The sequence below is a fragment of the Rhyacophila brunnea genome, unplaced genomic scaffold (assembly GCF_057557595.1).
Source record: "Rhyacophila brunnea isolate RB1 unplaced genomic scaffold, BYU_Rbru_1.0 scaffold_19, whole genome shotgun sequence".
In the NCBI taxonomy this organism is placed as follows: Eukaryota; Metazoa; Arthropoda; class Insecta; order Trichoptera; family Rhyacophilidae; genus Rhyacophila; species Rhyacophila brunnea.
Window position 1 is genome coordinate 31,035,789 of NW_028232848.1, and position 23,076 is coordinate 31,058,864.

General features: G+C 35.6%; 1 protein-coding gene across 1 annotated transcript in view; it reads right to left on the reverse strand.

Moving 5' to 3' along the window:
* Window positions 1-399: 399 nt before the first annotated feature.
* Window positions 400-23,076, reverse strand: part of Chsy (Chondroitin sulfate synthase) — a 113,758-nt gene continuing 91,081 nt past the window's right edge. Inside the window, exons 2-6 of the mRNA XM_085945874.1 lie at window positions 14,437-14,577; window positions 12,707-12,887; window positions 10,837-10,994; window positions 2,794-2,995; window positions 400-1,735 (exon numbers count right to left, since the gene is read on the reverse strand). Of these exons, the coding sequence (XP_085802000.1) occupies window positions 528-1,735; window positions 2,794-2,995; window positions 10,837-10,994; window positions 12,707-12,887; window positions 14,437-14,577 (1,890 nt within the window). The 3' untranslated portion in view covers window positions 400-527. The remainder of the gene's footprint in view (window positions 1,736-2,793; window positions 2,996-10,836; window positions 10,995-12,706; window positions 12,888-14,436; window positions 14,578-23,076) is intronic.

Consider the following 23,076-nt stretch of genomic DNA (forward strand, 5'->3'; position numbering starts at 1 on the left):
TTTAGTTTATCAATAGTGTTTTCATATTTTCATTTGTTCTGTTTTTTTGTAAAATTGTCATACATAAAATAGGCAGGACTTAATGAATTTAAAAAAACTAACCAACACCACATCTGTCAAATAAGTAGGTATTACTGAAAAAGTGTGCACCATTTTTGTCAGATCGCCCATAGCATCCCTATACCATTATGGTTTGGTTAGGGAGGATTTGAATGAATTTTAAAAACTTACCAGCACCATCTGCAATTTGTATACTTAGTTCAATGAAAACAAATATGGTTGACTGACAAAGTTTAGTATGCACTATTTATATTGAATCTTAACAGCCTACCACACCCCTCGCTGCTGCGGAATAATGGAGTCTCCCAGGATAAGAAGTGCATGAAATAGAAGAGAAAATAAACAAAAAAAACACATTCTTTATTTCATGGTAAATTATTTCGCAAAATATAAATATTTCATTTTGTGTATAATTAAAAATATCAGTAAAACTTCATGAGACAATATGGGTACAGAAATCATTTACGTTAAGGCATAATTCTTGGCTTGTCATTGACAGGATCAGGTTGAATCGGTGGCACAATAGTCGGGTGATTAAACAAATACAATATCATATGTTTAATACTGCCGAACGTATTAGCCCGGGTACCGACACACATATTAAATTGAGCTAATTCTAAATTTTTATCACAGTCAACCGGATGAAAGACATGCACCAGTCCGGTGTCCACAGACCTAAATATCGACACGTTGGACTGTACAAACTTATCGTAGAGATGCACATCTTCCAGCCCCCAGCCTTTGATATCCGTATTAAAACCTCCGACTATCACAAAATCACTTTTGTAAACGCTGGCGATACCGAAACCGAACTGTCTAAAATAACCGCGATCGTCAGAGAGCATCTCAGGCTTTGTATAGTATTTGTCCCCATTGTCACTTTGCGCTTTCATATGTACATGATCCCCTATAACATCACCACTGTCTGACTCTCCCCTGTTCACTAATTTATTTCTAATTTTAATTACGTTGTATTCTTCTCCATTCACTACTCCCGGATCGTATTCGCTAAAAACTATAGGAAAATACGCTTGACGATGTCTAACGGTATTCAATCTTATTCTTTGTAGAGATTCAGCATTGAATAAAATATCTACGTCTATTAAAAATAATAATTCATCTTGATTACAAACTCCTACACCTTTTTCTAGAGCTAACGCTCTCGAAAATTGCGAGTCTGTAATTTTAATAGGCACAATTTTTGTATATGAATATTTCTTACTAAATAAATTTATTAAATTAAGTGTTTTATTAAAATCACTAGGGTTATTAATGTCATTGTATAATGTTATAATAAGCGACGTTCGCTTGTCACTTATTAAACAAATCTCTTCGTAATTCTTCATGAATCTCACAAATATATCAAATCTACCCGATAAAGGCAGTATAAAATTAATGATTTGAACTAATGAACCCGAGTCTGGTTTTTCTGATGCAGATTTGAAAACAGACGGTAACTTTTCACTGATTTTCAGCATTCCCGTTTCGAACGCTTGTCTGATCGGTACGTTGAGCTTCTTGAAGTTGATGAATTGACTGCTCTGCGTGCTGGCTCCCGATTCTCCGCCCGGGTAAAGATTGTCGGTGTCGTAATCTACTTGTTCGCTGTTTTCGTTTTTCGTTGCCGATTTCAAGGAATGGGAATCTCCAAGGGTGACTTCGTGGATCTCGAGACCTGAAGATGATAATGATATAATATAATATAATTCAATTCATTTTATTTATGAATAAAGCTTCAATTCAAGACATTCAACACCGAAAAATTATCACTATCCCACACTTGTTTTGATATGTGCCACGTGATCAGATTATTTAATAGTTACATGATAAGTGCAGACACGTCAAGATAGGTAAAACTATGTAGTTTTTTTTTTTGCAAAACAAAACAAAATGGGTAAATACATTATATTATGCAACACCTTTCTCTCAAATACATCGAGCACAGACTCCTCGACCTTGGTGAGAGTCCAACACTCCGACCTGAAGGTCAGTATTGGTTGGATTAAATTCTTGTATTTATCCACATCAAAAATTTTGTACGACAGGAGAGATACCAAACTTTAGCTGATTTTGTCGACCAAAGTAGCACTTCTGTTGGTTACCAGGGAACCGAGGTACACAAAGCTATGAAAGCGCTCGTTGCAGTACCTTGAGAATGGCCTCTGCAATGAGCGTTTTCGAAACATCAAGGAAAGAAGGAAGAAATACACATGGTGAAAAACCAGAAATCTACAAATACGATAATAAACAATCGTGAAAATCTTAAACATTATAAAATGATGTATGATTTAATGGCATAATTTTAGATATTTTATAGATAGACGAATATTTTTTGAACATTATCTATTATGGCTTGGTTAACTTAGGGTTTAATTGAATTGACCCTATCTGCAATTTGTAGTCTTAGTTCAAAGAAAACAAAATACGTACATATGACTGACAATATTAATTTAGTGTACACCATTTATGTCGGATCTTAACAGCCTATCTCCACCCTTCGCCACTGATGTTATCCATCCGTGTTTTCAATTCAACAATGATATGGACTTTCATCCTGCCTCTCTTATGCGCTTATAATACTGACTTTTCGAAGAGTTACGGTGAGACAGAGCTATCAATATAATATACTCAAATATTTGACTTGACCTTGAAAACTTTGTTTCCATTATATTATTTACTAATAACAATAATTATTATTTAGAACTTTAAAATTAATTATAAAAAAACCTTTACCCGTAAAACTTTGTTGTAGGTAAGCATGTCTCCGTACCGGGACTGTCATCTTTCTCCCTCTATATTTCTTATAGACAAGTAAAATATCGAGAATATAATCAGCACCGTGGATGGGGTCTAATCTCTGGTAACCATATAGAATCTCTCGAAATTCAATCACCCTGCCTCGCTGTTTGGAGAATGCATTGATGTTCTCCATTAACTGGAATTAAAATATATTAAAAATTAAATTCAGCCCTTCAATATTCAGTCAACAGAACTAAGATAAGTAATCCAAGGCCAAATACACAGATGTCGTCGTTATGCTAGCATAATTTTTTCGTTATCCATGTCTGCTCCATGTAGTGCTCGGCCGTAGTGGTTTGGCGGGCGTGGTGCGGCAGCGTCTTGCGAAACTTACACGTATAACCGTGTGTATTATGTCCCAAAAAAGACACTGTCTACGAACATTTCACACACGGTTATACGTTTGAGTTTCGCAAGACGCCGCCGCGCCCCCCAAACCACTACGGCTGAGCACTTAGGTAGAGCATATAAACATCATCCGGCGTCTCCAAGAATCCTTGTTGCTCCCCAGTTTTATCTGCTGGATATAGAATCCAATTGGATTGAAAAAAGACAGACCAAGTTGAGACTTTTGCGGCATACATAGCATGTGACCAAGCCAGGATCAAAGGCGCTTCATCACTTATGAGGCTGCATGGTCCATCTTCTTATTTGCTCATTACTTTTATGTCCCACACCTGACATCCAGTAAGCATCTGTTTTCAAAGCTCAACATACGGTTGTTCTGAACCTCTGTAAGGTGCCATGACTTGCTAATGTAAAGAAGCACTGTCTGAATGCAAGCATTGAATTGTTGAACGTTGGTTTAACGTAATCTAACGACCACGATGGCCGAGCGGCTTAAATGTCAGCTTATAGTGTCTTGAGTCCTAGGTTCGAATCCTGGGTTTCAAACACATATTGTTTATCAATTTGTGTTTGAATCAGAGTATGGACCTAATATGTTGAGCAAGTGGCTCACATCCATTTATCGTAAAAACAAAAATCTGTAAATACAAACCTCCACTCTGTGGAGGCCCATATGATCTTATTAGAATCGGAAATGGTTAAAAAAAAAAAACCTTACTAAAATGTTGTTATTATAACTCGATCGGTAAAGTCAATGTCTAAATAATAAATCACATTTTACGATCCAAATTGGAATTGCTGTCATTTTTTAAATTCATATTGATACCAGATGGAAATCTCCCACAGGAGACTACCTCAAAGGGCGGACCGAACCATCATATTTCCCAAAATACCACAGCCTACGTCCACTCTTCGCGGTGATCGCAACCCTCGGCCGAGCGGAACCCGTCTCCTTGAAATTCAAATTCGTCAAACTCCCGCCAAAACAGACGCGGTCTATCAAAAACGGCCGCTCGCGCCGCCACTAGTCAATCGGTCGGTAAAACAGAGAGGTTCCCGACCGACGGATGAACATGACGCCGCCTGTCAGTTGAACGCGCGCAAAAATCTCTCTCTTACATCAACCGCCGAACCAACAGCATCGACCGCAAAATCTCTTCTCGCCTTCGCTCGCCTCGGACGCGAAGCCATGCCAGCATTCCGGACAGCCCGCCAAAAAGACCACATCTGACATCGGCAGATCGCCACGCCGCAAGCACTGACTCGCCTCTCTCTTACATCAACCGCCGAACCAACAGCATCGACCGCAAAATCTCTTCTCGCCTTCGCTCGCCTCGGACGCGAAGCCAAGCCAGCATTCCGGACAGCCCGCCAAAAAGACCACATCTGACATCGGCAGATCGCCACGCCGCAAGCACTGACTCGCCTCGGATGTCAAGCAATCAATCAGCAGCCCAGCCGCGACACCACGTTGCAGCCCGCCAATTACCAACCGACCGCCAACGACGACAATAACCTGTATCGTATCTGTAACGACTACCCTGCAATATGATGAAATAAACCAGCCTTGACCAAATACCCCGTGCGTTTCTGTCCCCCATCCCCGCTTTGACCTTGACGTTATCACGGCCTGCCATCTCCGCTTAGAGCTCGCAGAAGGCCGGTGATAATATCTTACATTACCAACCAAATATACATACACAGTGACAAATGTATGAAAACTACATCATTATAAATTGAATAATTACAAACAGGCAGTTAATAATATATATAAACTTTAGATAATAATGAATTAAATCCTCTAATCAGTGGTTCAATTGAATTAATGCACACATTGCAGATACAGTGACCCTAGTATCTTATCCAGTGACATTACATACAGCAAGCGTCAGAGACATGAATTTTTGTTATTACTTTTTGTTTATTTCTGAATAACTACGCCCAATTATTTATACCAATGGTCTTTTGTGTTTGCGACGATAATACACAGTCAATAAACTTTCATTTTGTCACAAACAAAATACTAAAATGCGACAATCACTAAATGCCTGATTTTGGCTATCTAAAGTTAGGAACACATGAGGCCACTTTAATACATGAATATAGACTTCGGTCTTGGGGTTTCTTGGGGTACACGTTATTTGAATTTTTGGCACTACAATCCTTAGCGGATTTTGGCCTTCTTCAAAAACTTCCTTTATTTTCTGAAACTCTCCATTTGCTTTGACCGAGCATTTTTAAATCTCCCGTGGCGCGGTCCACCCATCTCAATTTCAGCCGTTTAGGTCTTGTCTTGCGATCGGGGCTTGCATACATAGCTCGCCTCGCCAGTTTATCCTCCGGCATTCTATGCACGTGGTCGAACCAGCGCAGTCTCTGCAATTTCATATGTCACATGATCTTTTCGCCCCCATAAAGTTCCAAATGCCACTTTCTTGAACAGCCCCAAAGATTCTTCTCAAAGATATTCATATTTCTCTCATCCTGTTTGCTGAGTGCTCAGCATTCTGATCCATATGTTAATACCGGACGCAGGAGAGTTTTGTATAACTTTGTTTTATTTTTCCTTGAGAGTGCTTCGGTCTTTAGAAGCTTTTGGAGACCAAAATAGCACCTGTTGGCGAGGGTGATCCTGCATTTTATTTCGTTGCTCGTATTATTAGTGTTTGTGACAAGGGATATTTATTTAAAACTAGGTAACTGAATAGTAAAGAACACTATAAATAGAAAAAATGTGATGACAGCTAAACAAAACAGTGACTGACATGACAATATAAGTGTTCCATTTTTTAAATTATGATTTTGTTTATTTTTAAATTAACATAAAATTGTAAAACTATGACAGATGAAAGCACATAATAAAATGAATAAGTAATTAATTAGTTAATATAAACTTTCAGTAATATGATGGTTACTTTATCTGTGTTTTAATATTGTAAATGCAAGCACCACAGATAAAGTATTCCCAATGCAATTTTAAATTATCAATATTATTCAAAAAAAAAACAAATGCTTGCGATCTATTCATTCCTTTTTACTTGGCCTACTAATCAGTGTCAATTGGTGTCAATCACCCGTTATCATTCTTCAACTTGAACAAACGTATTATATTTGGCTGAAGATACTGAAGAGGCCCGTAAACGAGCATCAAAAATTGCAGATTGCCGGTACAATTGCCAAAAAAATGTTGTAACTATTGCCCAGTTGTTGGGCAATGTATGACCCGTCAACAGTGTCGGGCAAGTGAGGCTGATGTATTTTGTGTGCACACGTGACAACAACGGCCGGCAATGAAGTTTCTGCACCATATCTCGTCCTAAATAATCACATAAACAAATCTAAAATAAAATAAGGATTTGGATTGGGTCCTACTTAAACAAACGTGAAACAATAAGTAATATAAACCAGAAATTAGTTAAGTATTGATAATTATTTATTTAAAAACTTTACCAACTCTTCAATTGCTCACATTGTTCCAGATCCAGACGTTTGTACAGCTTTGATAATTGGCTTTTCATATTTTGATCGTTATATAGTTTGGCTTCCACGTTCCATAGTTCAAGACGTAAATAAACCTCGTTAATAAGCTTCAATACCCTGTGGTTTGTTCATTTATTCATTGTACGTAGTGTGAATTGACGATTAGTAATAACACCATAATAATATTAATAACGACACAGCGAATAATTATAACAATGTATTGTCGAATCGGCTGTCACTACTTTTTATTGTTGCTAGGGGTGAGGTCAAACAGAGATGCATACATGGAGCAGAGCGAGAATAACATAGATTTATCTAGCAATTATTGCCGTATTTTCGATTGCGTTCAATATTACATATATAGACCAACTATGTTGCCAGAGAGCATGGGCAATAGATGTAAAGTTTCGGCAACGTAAACTACTATTGTCATGTTTTGGGGAACTATTAACGGCGACACCTCTGCTTTGAAAACAGTGGCTGAGATCGAACGTCGCTTGATTGATAAAAAGGGTGAGTGCTTCAACTGAGACAGCGATTAGAATATAAATCCAAAGAGGTAAAGCAGTCACTGTTTTGGGTACTCTCGAGGTATCCAGAGAACTGAAAGAGATACTTTATGTACTAGGGGAAAAGTTTAATAAATAATAGTTTATATAATATATAAGTATACTATATTAATTTTACATCTTTTCTCAATGTTATTTTGTTTTACTCATTTATTGTTATCATTGTTTATCTATATATTAATTACCCATGTAATTCTCTATGCAATCTAGAGATGGGAAAACTGGTCGATTTTGCAGACTAAATATACTTACTACCAGTATACAAAAATACTTAGTATATAAACTTGTTCCAAAATACTTACTAGTATTTGGAATACTATACAGATCGTTTGGCGTGCGTATGCGACAAAAGTTTCATACTCAACTGAAACTAAAACCAACTCCATTTTATTAGTATTTTAAAATATGTATCGGCTCAGGGAACTCAGACTGTGTATCGGCTTCAATATAATCGCTAAAAATACGCTGAGCTCCGCTTGTCGAAAAGTCCCATTTATTATAAAATTTTAAATTTATGAGTTGTTTTTCTGTTAGGTTACAATATTATTATTAACAAAAATGCATAACAGTGATTTTTTTAAATTTTAAACATGTTTTGAGCGGTATATAACAAGCCTAAGCCTGTGCGTCATCTCACCACTGTGCTGCGACACAAAATTTATGACCTATTATTATTCATACATTAGAACCAGCGCTCGAAATGGAAAAGTTTACGAACCGGAGCGCTCGACAAATTTTCTGAAGATATTTACATAGTCATCAAATCGCATGTGTATTTTATAAAAATAAATGTGTCAGATTTTCTATTCTATGGCCTATCTATCTCAGACGGTCAACATATTTTTTCCACGAGACGGAGCGATAATTTTACAGACTTCACGAGCCGGAACGGCGCTCCGGTGCGTTCCGTTCCATTTCGAGCCCTGATTAGAACGCAATAGACTTATAAATTAAAATATACCTATATGCAAGTGCTATTTTGTTCGTGCGCATTTAATGTCAATAGTATTGAAAGTCTACCAACTGGCAAGTGCACAGAACAGCGACTCGCGATGATATCATCACAAGTTTTTTGGAATAAGTTTATTGGGCCACAAATACTTGGGTGGGTAGTTTCATCCGAAACTTGAGTACACAAACTGGTGACAGTATTTCCAACTCACCTCTAATGCAATCTATGATTTAAATAAACATCACCATTTGAAATCTAATATGAAATCAGGTGATTAATTATTATTGAGTTATTAACATCATTGAAACTTTTCAAGTAATACAGTAAGAAGATTTCCAAAAAATATTTAATTTCCATTCGACACATTATACAATACAGATAAAAAAAATGTTGTACACCTTGAGACTGACTTTACTTAATTTGTTTGATTTGAATATGTTTACTCGGATAATTTACATGCATTTCTTTGGTATCTACACAGTAAATAACATGTAAAAATGTAAATTTGTTTCTTATATTATAGTCACTGAAGAATTGCTATTACCAGTGACGTCTATAGACAAATTGCTGTTCTTAGGCAGACTCAGAATGCTGCCCCCTATCATTTTTAGTCTCAAATTGTATGCAAATTCGTTGGGTACCTACTGACACCTCCAAAATGTGTCTTCCCTAATTCCTATAGAATCGTAAAGACCCCGTAGCCATTATCAGGCCGGGCCAACTCATAAAAAATATGAACACCGTTGATTACGAAAGAAACATAGCTATTTTTGACACTGACACGTCATATGATGCGGACTCTGCTGATCGGCTTAGTTAGTATTTTTTTTCATTGGGTAGCTCTATGCATTTGTAATTAATCAAACAAGTAGGCTTAATCGCTAGTCAGCGAACTTCTGTATAAATAGTGACTAGTCGCGAGCCTAATACTATAAGGTTCTAAGAGTTTGTCCTTGAGAAAACAAACACAACAATGAAGTACTATTCTTAGCTGCCTCATTGTTACTTTTGTTTCGCCAAGGACAAACACTTAGAACCTTGTAGTTCTCCACTCGCGTAGTGTCTAATAACAAATGGGTTTCACGTGCATATTGGTCCGCACAGTTAGGGATACTGGAAACAAAACACTGAAAAACTGACAGCTATCAAACAATTACATTTAGCATAAATAATATAAATAATTAATTACCGATTATAATTTATGCAATTACCATCTGACAGCTGTCAAATAATTATGTTTTGTTAACTAAAATAGTAAATACAGTTTCGGACAAAGCTATACTGTACTGATTACTGGTTATCTAGCAAACTAACCAAAAGAAAAGAATAATTTGCAATAATTGACAGTAGCCATTAAATAATCTAAAGTTTATAATATTACTTAGCTATTAATAATATATAATTTCCAGTTTTTATGTTAGTTACGGTTTTGGTATCTGTCATTCCGTTTTAATCATTATATAGTTAGATTTACATGATGTCGACATTCTATGGCAGTGCTCGCAACCGACATGTGACAGAGACAATGTGCCGCTGTGCATTGCTTCCAAAAAAATGCAAATAATTTTGTATATTATACAATAATTATTACTTAATAGTCAAAGTTGCGTAAATGGCTGATATATTTAAACACGACATGCAAAAGTAATTTGATCGTTACTTTCATACAATCATACAATACGGAGCAATACGACTGGATTCGAAATCCTTTTGCAATCAATGCTGAAAATTCTAAAAAAGCGATTTCCCTACAAACTCGAAAGGGATTTGTTGAATTGAGGAACAACGGGGTGCTAAAACTGAACTTTGTTGATGTTTCATTGGATGTTTTCTGGATTTCGGTTAACAAAGAATATCCAGTTGTTCGACAAGGCTATCGCAGTTCAGCTCCTATTTTCTATGACGTATCTATGTGAGCAAAGTTTTTCAACTCAAGTTATAATTAAAAATGATAAGCGGTCGTGCTTGAAGGATCTTGACAAGGGTTGCTCTTTAAAATATCAAGCCAAATATAAAACTTTAATGTTCATTGAAATTTGGGGAAAAATGTGTGCCGTGGGTGAGAAAATGTTGCGGAGCACTTTTCTACGGCATCGAGGCCTAAAACTTTTCATAAACAAAAGATCTACGAATTGTGAATTGATAAATTTGTATAGATAAATTCACTTCTACATCGTAATACTAATCCCGTAATACCGGCATATAAAATTGAATCCGGGATTAACTCCAAAAATTCGCAACAACCTTCCCAACCCTCATGTCGAAGTCAAAGGACCCAGATGCATCACCAAGGGCTCGGTCAGGCGGCATGACGACTGTCACGATGGGAAGAAACGCAGAAGCGCGGTCGGTGCGGTGTCGGGAGAGGGTGGCTCGAGACCGAGAGGATGTGAAACGAATTAGCATATGAAATCAATTCTAAAACAACACCCTTGCAGTTGGAGGCATGAACCTCTCACGGTCCTCCTCAAGAACCGTGAAAAACAAAACTAAAATCACATACGTAAATTCATACAAACCTATATTTCAGATAAAAATACAGATAAAGGGGATGCGAGACTAGCCCAGGTGCCCTGAAACCGAGGAATATCAAAAGTCAAGTAACTCTTAATAAAATGCTGTATTTACCTCTCGTATAATGTCATCTAGTGCTTCCTTCATGGAAAACTCCATACGGCGCTTCGGGTTTGAATTATCGGGGGAAAACACCGCTTTCGATATGAAGTCCCACGAAAGAACATTTTTTAACTTGTTCGGATGATATCTGTTGAGATTTGGAGCTACTCCTGTAACAATTACAACAAAACATTAATTTATTATGACTTCATAACCAGTATATAATATTTTATAGTTGAAGGTCTAGGAATAAAACAGTATAAACCAACATAAACTTAGTTTTGAGAGAAATCAGGTATTGCTCATAAATGAATCAAAACTCATCAAATTTGATTCGGTACGGTATGATATTTATTGGTCACCTGTATATTGCGTCAATGACATTGAGCTACTTTACGAGCTGCTTGTTGGCGAATTTACAATCTGCCTGTAAAGTCGCCCAGTGTCATCATCGAACAAGCAGATTGTAAACAATTTACCGAGAAAAGTTGAAAGCCGGTCAACTTTACACGCTACACGCCGGTGTGTGGGCCTACTGCGTCTGCGCAGTAGAGCGTGGTAGCGACCTACCGGTAAAAAACGAACTACGTTCTGTCAAAATAGTCGCTAGCTTGTTGGCTTCTCAGCGAATGGAAAGTTTTGTGTGTCATCATCACAATCGCAGTGGCTGAATCGCCCGCTTTTAAATTCGCCAACAAACAGCTCGTAAAGTAGCTCAATGTAAATGACGCATATCTAGAATTATCTGGTATTTCACCTACCAGCAATATTAATTTGTGGTTGACACTATTTTACCAGAAGCGTTTTATTTAAATGTTTTTGGATAAGAACAAGTCATAGTCCGCTAACATCCTTATCTACTGAATGTCAAATAAGTTTTTTTACAGATAACTTAGAGCCGACTCTGATAGATGGCATGCTTAATTGCATGGTGTTACCTTTCAATAATTTTATAATAAGTATTTTTTGTGCAAATGAAATTTTATTTAAAAACTTGCAGTTCTCTGCAGTTGACAAAGTGTGCTGACAAAATAGTTATAATTTTTATTCACAGATACCACTGTTAATTTATAATACTATTAAACATTGCTACATTAGAAAAGTAATATATATAATATTAAAGAGTTGCCATCATGTATTTATTTAAGGGTTAAGTAAAAAAAGTAAAAGACTACCCGCCAGCTGCGCTGAATAACACTGCAGCTCTGTCCGTAGAAAAAGGAATGCACATATGTGTCAGTACACTTACACGGCAGGCGTATTTATAAAAATATGCATTCATGTAATATTTTATTTTTTTATTAAAGTAAAATATGTAATATGTAATAACACTACAACAGGACATGAGGTTCAATGACTGTAGTGTAGTGAAACAGTAACAGAAGTGAAACGATCACATAAACACCCGGGCTTTAAGAAAACCACATAAATAATAATATATTGTAACCTCATTGGGAAGCGAGCCCGGAGCCCCCAGGAGAGAGCCCAGTGCCTTACGCACTGGACCATGACACATACGTTATTGAATATGTTAAAATAAATTAATTTTAAATTTTTATTGAATTTTGAATATTTATTTCAAATGTAAAATGCGGGAAATATAAAATATAAACTAGGAATTAATGTACTAAAATAAAATGGGACTGCAGAAACTAGAAAATGTGAATTCTGGGTATGTAAAATCGTATATGTTTTTCAGAATGTCGAAGAACTGAAATTTATCCTGGTACCAGGTAAAACAGAAGAGCCAGGCAGAATTGTACCATTCTTCAACTGAATTAAAGTAAGGGCTTGAACAATGGATCCGCACACAAAGGAAAAGAGGCAATATGCAAACGGGTCGCAGTCAAAGCCTCGGTAAAATTTAAAAGAAGAAACTTGCCTAGTATATTTGTGTCACCAAGGTAACCCGAATGTCCTTGTAAATTTGGAAATAGTGGTACACCCTCGGCTACGTTGAACATTGCAAGTTCGTTTGCTTCCATCTTCATTTCTTTAGCAGCTATCAGAATGTCGCGATGGAGAGCAATGATGGTTTCCTTTAACTCCTGGATTCTTAAATTCTGGAAAATAAAAAAATATACAATTAGCCGGCTCGCACATCTAAACTCTCACATCTACAACATGGAACATCAAATGGAGCTCCGCACATTGGTGGAATGCGAAATTTTAGTTTGAAAAATACATGTGGTGTCGCTAGAAACAAATTGTACGCGACTCGCACTGTAAGTCGTTCGCCGTCAGTCACCGTCAGTGTTGCAGTTGCGCCTGTGCAAACCGCTACGAGTCGGCCATTTTAATCAAAACGTCACTTTTCGCCGTATCTCCTACAAATGATAGATGAGTGCACCAATAGTAACTTTGTCCAAGAGATCGAAATACAATATTATAAATGCATATGATTATATAAGGAGTTACCACTTTAGAAAATTTCTGCGCTCAATACATAATAATCGCTGATGCCCTGCATTTTTTGTCGGCTATTGTTGGCCTGCTTCATTCAGTTGTATTAGAAAGCCGATTTCTTGCCCCTCTTTTTATTTAATACCTCTATGGTTTAAACACACTACTATTCACATTAAGGGGGAGTGTAATGCTACCATGGGCAGCTCATAACAGAAATTGTAAAATGCAATTTAATACCATTTATTGATAATTTACATATTAAAGTACTTCAATAATCAATATGTATCTTAAAATCTAAACTTTATTTGTAATTCTTCGTACTGACGCTTCACATCTTCTTACTGACGCTACAACCATATGTGTGTTTTGGCCATGGTACCCCACACCCTGAAGCGGGCCTCCTGGCCAGGATCTTTGGTAGGCCCCCCCACCTATCACTAAGATTAAAGGCAGTATGCGGCTCTATAGTAACTTTTTCCAAATGGTGTTCGAGGTAATATTAAGAATATTTAGTATATTTTTTTAACAATTTTTAGTATTGTTTAATACATCCACTTGAATAATTATTGAATTATTGAATATCGACACACATCAAAAATTGCATTGCATAACTATTAAAACCATAATCAACTTCAACACTTGAAGTAAATTAGTGCCGCAGGTGACTTTTTTACTATTAGGATCAATTTGTGATCTTTGTTTGCATCACTTATCACAATTATCTTTGTAGAGGCCATGGTTTTGGTCTACTCCAGTTTCTACCTCCATCTAGGTCTGTCCAGAGCCGTTTCCTTCCAGTTTAGGACGACCAAAGTCTTCAAATAACACTATCCGTCCATCTTGTACGAGGTCGACCAGGCCTATAATCTCTGTCCACAAGTAGTGCAGTATTCGTCAGAGCCCCACGATGGCCATGCGGCTTAATAAGCGTCGGCCTATAGCGTCGTGGGTCCCAGGTTCGAATCCCGGGTCTGACAAGTACACGTATTGTTTTTCAATATGTGTATGACCTATGTACCTAATAGGTTGAGCAAGTGGCTGACATCCATTTCTCGTAAAAACAAAATATGTTAACACAAACGTCCACCCTATGGAGGCATATATGATTCTATTAGGATCGGACATGGTCGGAAAAATCGTCAGAAATGCGAATATTTGCAAACTTTCTAAGGCGACGGTCTAAATTTATATTTCTGACAGCTTTACCTTCAAATATGCGTGTATTCTGTACATGTGATGGTGGTCTTTGACTGGATGCATGGTGATGGCTTGGTGGACTTCTCTCTTCTTCAGATTTCCTGTATAGGCGAGGCTCCCGCTTGAATTGTGATACAAAATCGACTGCATCTGTGGGACAAAGAAACGAAAGAATTATTAAAAAATATCAAACATAAAATGATGTCAATGGTTACTTGACATGGTTGGGAAATAAGATGTTGTGTATTAAAGTTAAACATTTTAAATGACTTATTCTTATACATACATACTTAATTTGAAACACCTACTAGAAAGTCTGAAAAAATACGACGCTGGGTGGGACTTGAATCCGCATACATTAGATTTTGGCCAATGTGCTTTACCAATTGAGCCACTCAATGTCCAACATAATTACGATGAAATTAACGTGTGAAGTAAATTTACGGGTAAGCATATCAAATTGCGTTAAAGGGGAGAGGCACGCCAGCAGAGAACCTAGCGGAAAAATACGAAGCTTGCAATTTGAGTTTTTTTTTTGATAATTTACAATTTCAACTGTACTAATTAATAAATATGTATCTGAAAACATTAAAAAGCTTTTTTATTTATTTTTTAATTTAAAGATAAACTGGCAATTGTAAAAAAATGTAATAAAATGTGAATTCGTTGCAGGGTCAAATCTTATTATTACATTATATTTTATGGCCATATTTATTATTAAAATTTAGTTTATTAAGTGTTAGATTTTTTGTCGTTTAGATTTTTGACTAATTCATCGTTTTAATATTTTTTTATATTTATTTTAAAAAACATCGATTTTTATAAAAAAATAAATGTGTATAACTTGAAATCCTTATTATTTATATTAAATCGGGCTTCAATATTGGGACCATGCCTAAAATAAAATTTGATATAAATAAAATGGATTTCAAGTTATACACATTTATATTTTTTTTAAATAGTTTATGGCTTATTCTTAGTTTTTAAGGTGAAGTATAATAGGCACTAGATAGACGGAATTATGACACCTGCAATAAAATACAATTATTAACCTAATAAAAAATAATAAAAATGTTTCAAGTATTTATACACACGAGTATATAAAGTAATAGGAAAGATGAGTAATATCTTTTAATTCAAAGATAAATTTTTAAAATCTGGGCATGCTCCGCATCAAAAGTATCTATGAACCGCACGCCACTGGTTGATAGGTACAGAAAACATGGATAACATAATTTATTCTGAGAAAATCAATTTATTATAAATTGATTGAAAGTATTTACAAAATAATCATCAATGATGAACTGGATTGTATACACTATACCTATTTTAGTAACCTATTTAAATATTAATTCATATAATCAATAAACCTGTTATCTGAATTGCTAACATTAATAATAACATAACCATGAAGTACACATAGATAAATGTTAAAATTAAAATAAGTCACATTCCTGAATATAATATATATATTTTTTAAATTTATACTTTGATGCTAATAGTAATAAATTAATATTATTACCTTATTTCATGTTCAATATCAATAGTTTATTACCATCATTCGTAATATCCCAGGAGTTTTAATCTATGATTGCCATGAATGTATGGACAACTATGTATTTCATCAATAATTATTATAATGTCTCTCTAACAAAGACGTTCAATGTTTAAAATATGCATGCAATTACATACTACTTACAAATAGCTAATAAGATTGTAAATATTTTCAAGAAATCCTGATACAATTTTACCTGCAATCTATCAATGTTTAGAGTATTAATTCAGTGGTGATCAAAGTGTGCGTCGCCGACTGTTTTAAAGCGGTAATAATTTCATTCATCGTAATTCAATGCGCTGATAATAGTAATTTTTAAACTAGTCTTTAAACATTGTGCACGGAGTCGAATGAGTACGACTTCGATCTACTGATTGACACCTTATAAAAAAGAAAAAAATGCTGTTGAATATTATTCTGAACGAAAACATTAAATTTGGCAGCTTAGGACAAGCTGAAAAAAGGTCTTTAAATCTGATTTATCCTGAAACGACAAAGTTTCAAGCTCGAGCCCACCCCGGAAACGAAAAAAATATTAGGGTGAATGGAATATTACTTCTTCATCGTCAGGACCTGTTGACTGAGGTTTGTGACATGGATAAATTGGTCTTCGAGCAGTTTTAGTAGCATATTAAGTAAGTATACGATATAAATATTTACCTATATGTGCTTTCAACTACCAAAATTTATTAAAAGTAAGGAGTCGTATTTTCATTCGTTTACTCATTAAATTAACTTTATATACCAAAACCATCGCCCTGTGGTGAGGGGTGGACATGGCCCCCACATCTTGAAGCGGGCCCCCAGGCCAGGATATTTGTTGCCCCCCCTACCTATCGATAAGGTTACAAGCAGTCTGACGCTCTACAGTGTTGTTTTCCAAATGGTGTTCTAGGTCAAATAAAATTCAGTGTATTTTAGCGATTTTTTAACATATCGAATTATAGAGCTGTCGAGTATCACTCAACGTGTCACAACAACCATATATTTTAAAATGGCAATAATCCCGAAGCAAGATAGCGCCGCAGGCGACTTTCTTTACTATTAGAACAAATTTAAGATGTGTGTTTATCTCATTTATCTGGTCGACCCATCACGCCAGCCCCCCCCCCTGACCCCGGGCCCCTAGGCTAGAGCCCTGTCAGCCCCCCCCCCCCCTTGTGGGGGCCATGGAGGTGGAGATAGACTGTTAATATCCGACATAATATATAGTACACAGTAAACTTTGTCAGTCATACTTATTTGTTTTCAATGAACTAAGAATACAATTTGCGGATAGTGCTGCTGGTTAGTTTTTAAAATTCAATTAAACCCTGCCTAAACGAAACTATAATAGTTTAGTTATACTATGGGCGATCTGACAAAAATAGTGCACACTTTTTCAGTCAGACTTATTCGTTTTAGTTGAATTAAAAATACATCTGTGTGATGGTTAGTTTTTTTAAATTCATTAAGCCCTGCCTAGCCAGACCATAACCTATTAAACATATTCTATTATCTATAAAATATCTAAAAGTATGTATTATATTAGGCGGAGTTTAATTGAATTTTAAAAACTAATAAACACTATCTACATTCAACACATTGTAGCTTAGTTCAATGAAAATAAATACGTTTGACTCACAAAGTTTTGTGTGCACTCTTTATGTCGGATCCACCCTTCGCCACTGATGTGTAGAGAATGTTTGTTAGTTTTTAAAATTAAATTAAAACCGGCCTAATCCAAACCATAGTAGATAATAGTCAAAAACGTATAGAATGTTGCAATAATATTATGTAGATGTCCACTGTTACACTCCCAAATGGTCCCTATTTGGGGATGTCTCTGTGAATCTGCAGACCCAAATCAGTACCAAGCGGACAAATAGTAAGGGTTGATTACGAAAATAAATAATAATAAGCCGGCAACGTTGTACATGTTTGGCGCCAAAATTTAATATTGGCAACGCCGCATTGGTACCGCGCGACAGAACGCTGCAGACAGTCAAAGAGTAAACATTATATTAACTCGCGCTACGCATAAATGAAATTATAAAAATGTAACCATTAGTAGATATTAACGCAAATAAAACTCGTCGTTTCTGACCACAATTCCGGTGTGTTATTTGTTCATCTCCAAGTCCGGAATCCAGACGAAAAATCATAAAAAAATAAAAGTGACAGCATCTGTTCACTTTCGCAAATGGCGGGAGATGACACTACCCGCAGTTATAGTTGCATGTCAGATGTTCTACGCTAGACACAACAAGTGGAGTATTTGGGTTTGAATAATATATCCGGAAAAGTGTGAGTCTTCGCGGTTGAAGCAACGATAAGCTATACGTAGTAGACAGGATAAATGCAGAAGTCAGTGGCACCTGCTAGATTTTGTTAACCCTGCCGCCTCCCATCAATATTTTTTCGAAATATGGACCCCTCCCCAAACCATGTTTATGTATGCACACCTGCATGAGGCCAAATGCACTCATTTTTCATGCTCTTGCAATTACAGTGATCAATCATATTTGATTAGATACATATCTTATTTTATGTTCAGATACGAAGTATTTTGAAAAATACTCTCCATAAAACACTATTCAAATTTTATATATTATTGTTACTTACGTAACTAATAATACAGATTTGTATTTTACTACAATTACTTGAAATTATCGGCTTTAGGCTATTGTAGTACCTATGTATTTTTTTACCTATTATGTATATCTTCCAAAGGTTAACACCACATAATAAAAAGAGTACAGAATGACTCCACAGTCGACAGTGTGTATTTTATTTATGAAACTTGTGAAAACACAGACCAGACTAGTAAAAAAGAAATACGAAAGCCAGTCGTCATAGAAGAAGCCAGTTTTGGTCCTGAATGTCCTCAAATAATACTGATATTAAATTCACATTTCGTTTATGTGACAAACATAATATGATGTAAATATTGAAATAAAATATTCTTTATCATGTGTTTAAGTTAATCACATCCCATATGTATCCACACTCTAGAATCATACCTTCTTAAAATGGAGTGCCGGACGAAATCCCGAATGCTGAAATCCCGAATGGCCGAAATCCCGAAGGCCGGAATCCCGAAGGCCGAAATCCCGAAAAATAAAAAAATACAAACGGTAATAATTGCGCAATCTTGAATTGCGCAATTTTTACCAGAGAGACAAAAACCATTTTTTGTAAAACATATGGGGTTTTGTCTCTCCTGCAAAAAATGCGCAATCTTAACACTTATCTTGAATTGCGCAATTATTTATGTTTGTATTTTTTTTATTTGTCGGGATTTCGGCCTTCGGGATTCCGGCCTTCGGGATTTCGACCCAAACCCCTTAAAATGACACATAAGGTGCACTGTGTGAAACCAACTTTAAATGTGGTAAAGCCAAGGCCCACTATAGTCAGGTCGTGACACGAAACTACAAACTTTGATGGTAGTGCTAGTTATTTTTCATACTTTAAATTCAATATGGTAAACCGTTTGTAGCAAATGATGATTGCAGCGCATTCAAATATATGGTACCTACCTAATAATTTGAACGAAATAGAAACGCGTCGGCTTATAATGTTGTGGGTCCCAGGTTCGAATCCTGCGTCTGGCAAGTACATATTGTTTGTCAAATTGTATTTGGAGTCAGAGTATGGACCTTATAGGTTGAGCAAGTGTCTAACATCCATTTCTCGTAAAAACAACAATCTGTTAATACAAAACTTTCACACTGTGGAAGCCCATATGATCGCACTTGGTCAAAAGAACACAGAATAGTGGTTAAATTCCGTAGTAGCAAACAGTATAGCGGCAGTATTTTTCTATAATTGAGCGGCAGCCAAGAATAAAATACGTATTTCCGTCATAAGTAAGTTGCATTGCTAAATGGTAGGGAATTTCAAAAATAATCAACATGCACGTGCAAGGAACGATGCCACGTGCAATACAAAAATATGCCCCCAACATAGATATTGTGAGAATATTATAATGCTTATTTAGGAAAATGAGGATATAGAAATACCTACAAATTCATTGTAATTAGTAATGTACCTACTTGTAATTATAAAAGATACAAGACAATCTGAAGAAATTAATGAAACATTTGGGAAAAGTATTAACTATTAAAGCGGCATGACGAAAAGATACCCATAGATGGCGCTGCCCATTGACTGGACGCTGCAAGCACTATGTAGACGGATTAGGATTTAACTCTATGTTGACTCCGTAATCTATATCTCTCACAGATCTCTCGCATATTTCTCACAGTCTTACAGCCAGTTAGCTTACTCTGACTTTGACCCTCTTGATCATACAGGTCATTGTAGGATTGGTATATTTTTATTTTATAATCAATGATATTTGACACATTTGTTTAGTTTGATTAGTTGCAAAAAATACCACCGGAGCGCGATCATCTATTTTGACCATAGATAATAGATGTACATTTTGACCAATGTATGAGCATTTGATACATTTAGTTTAGTTGCAAAAAATACCACCGTAGCGCTACTATCTAATTTGTCCAATACATGAACTAGGCAGAAAAATTACTGCCGAATTCACGCACTCTTCAGATATTTTGTCTAATTCATGAATAAAGCGACAGGCTTGACTATTACATGAATTAGCTAAAATTTTGCCCATTTCATGTAATAGTTAATTTCGCACATTCGGTGTAACATATATAATAAACTATCGCACACAGGGAACATACTCGTAAAATGAATGGGAACTGGCTTACTCTACCCTCTACCGGGCGTGGCATAATATTATGTGTAATATTATAATGTATTAAAGTTTGTCACGTTAACGAAACGCATATTAAATATTTGAGTACAGTCGGCGCGCTATGGTCTTGGTCTTAAAGTAATAAAACAAACCCTGCTTAACCTAGGTCCACGCTGACTGACTTTTTCATATCTATCTTATTAATCTATTCTGTGCGCGCGCACTTCAATATTTTAGAAAAATTATCGAGCGCTCCGGTTCATAAAATTATCTATTTCGAGCGCTGAATATCGTAAATCAAGATTCTGACATATATAAAATAATATGTAACCATCGTCATTATTTATGTATTTATTCCGTGAACTATCGAGGCATTACTGTTTTTTGATCAATGCGCGATAATCCATGCAATGTTTCCCAATCTATTTCATGTCGCGGTACTCTTTTCAAATATAAAATTTTCACAGCACACTGAATAATACCCATCAATTTTTTCAGCTCCGGTTTGTGAAACCTTCAGAGACCAACGCTCCGTCCGATTGCGTTCCGTTTCGTAAATGCAGAAATAATAAAATGCCGAAGGTAATGAAATTACACGCGTTATTCGGACAGTGGTTTTGGGTAGCCTCCAGGGAAGATAAAGCAGAAGAAGAAAGTCGGCACGCTGGAGCAATCAAGTAAAGGAGCTGGTGATTGGGGACAGCATTCACTCCGTCCTTAGAGAAGTGGAAAGTCTTGGTCGCTCAAAAGATGAAAAAATCCAAGGTGGTCAGGTCTTAAGCCACGAGGGAACGACCAAGAAGAAGATTCGGACAGGAGTTTTTCTAAATTAAAAAAAATTCTCCAAGGGTGCCTTCCGCTAACCAAAAAAGGTTTAAAATCATTGACCTAAGTAAAATATACGTAGTACTCTTACATTGTTCAATTATTTTAAAGCCTCATAATAAATAATTGATGAAGATTATTTCTCTGCTTATGCTTATTACCGGAGGCATCTTGTAGCTGAATAGCCTATGAAAGTGGCTACATAGGGAAATCGGTTCAGATAGAAGAATAATAATATACCTACTTACAATTAATAGTCAATTAACATTTGAAATAATGTTTACAAAAATCTTCGTTAAACTAATAAATTTACCTATGAGTGCAGTTAAATAGGCCAAGGTAAGCTAAAACATTCTAACTAAATTCGTGAGGTATTTCTGTATCATAAAATTAGATCGATCGTTTAAAAATAACAATAGATGATGACTTGGTTTTTTTAACAGAATATCTTTTTAAAAGTTGTCAAGTTGCTCATCACACTCAGTTTTGACAGCACCAGCTAACTTTAGCTAAAGGAATTACGTACCTAAATACTTACAATATTATGTGTATATTGGAAGAAAAATATTATTAACTAAAACAATTTCTATATAATTTTACATTTTTTTAAATAAGCCTGAAATGCACACAGGCTGGTCAGTTCCAGTTTTAAAAACATTAAGGGGGGAAATGCTCAGCGTACGTCAAAATGAAGCTTTTATGCTATTTTCAAAGCATGATCCCGGACATTCCTTAAACGTTGTAGATAATCTATTTACATAATTTTGAAGCCTTATTATCCTTTATATTTATTTTAAACATTTGATGACTGCATATAGTATTTTTATTACATAAAATAGTATTTTTTTAAACCTCTCGCTCTATGTTTTAGAATATAGTCATATTTCAGTACGTTCATGTGAAGTGGTGTTAAGATTTTTTATATTTATTAATTTTTAAAAGCATTTATAAAACCATTAGTAAAATTTACTTTATTATACATTATTAGACATTATTATAGTGAAATATTTACAATAAAAAAATATATTGATAATCTCTGTGATCCCAAATTTGACAAGAATTAGGCATTTTATTATTCAAAAAAGGGGCAATATTTACACATTTAAAGATTCTTTTAAAGATACTGGTTATAAGCTATGTCTTTGACCATTCAAATGTTATAAACATTCTACGAATAATGTTTGCTTTATAATAATTATTGGCGGAAGTGGAATATATCAAAACCCGAAGCAATTTGGCCAAACATAGTTATCGCCCTCCCAATTGGCATTGCCAGTGGCAGGTTGGTTCTGCACCTTGGGAAAATAAACAACCGATGCTCTCCATTTCTAAGATAGTTATCAGGGACACACACACAGAATTACGAAATGAAAAATAGTTATCAATGAAATGATACGTGCATATTATATTATATTGTGGCATGGCCTTACAATAATGGGAAATATTTTTCAAAGCAAATAAAAGACTTATTGAAAAGTTTCGAAAATATTCTGACCATTTGGATGACTTCATTAACGATTAAAAAATAGGTTAGCAAGTAGGTGCTCGTAAGCATCAA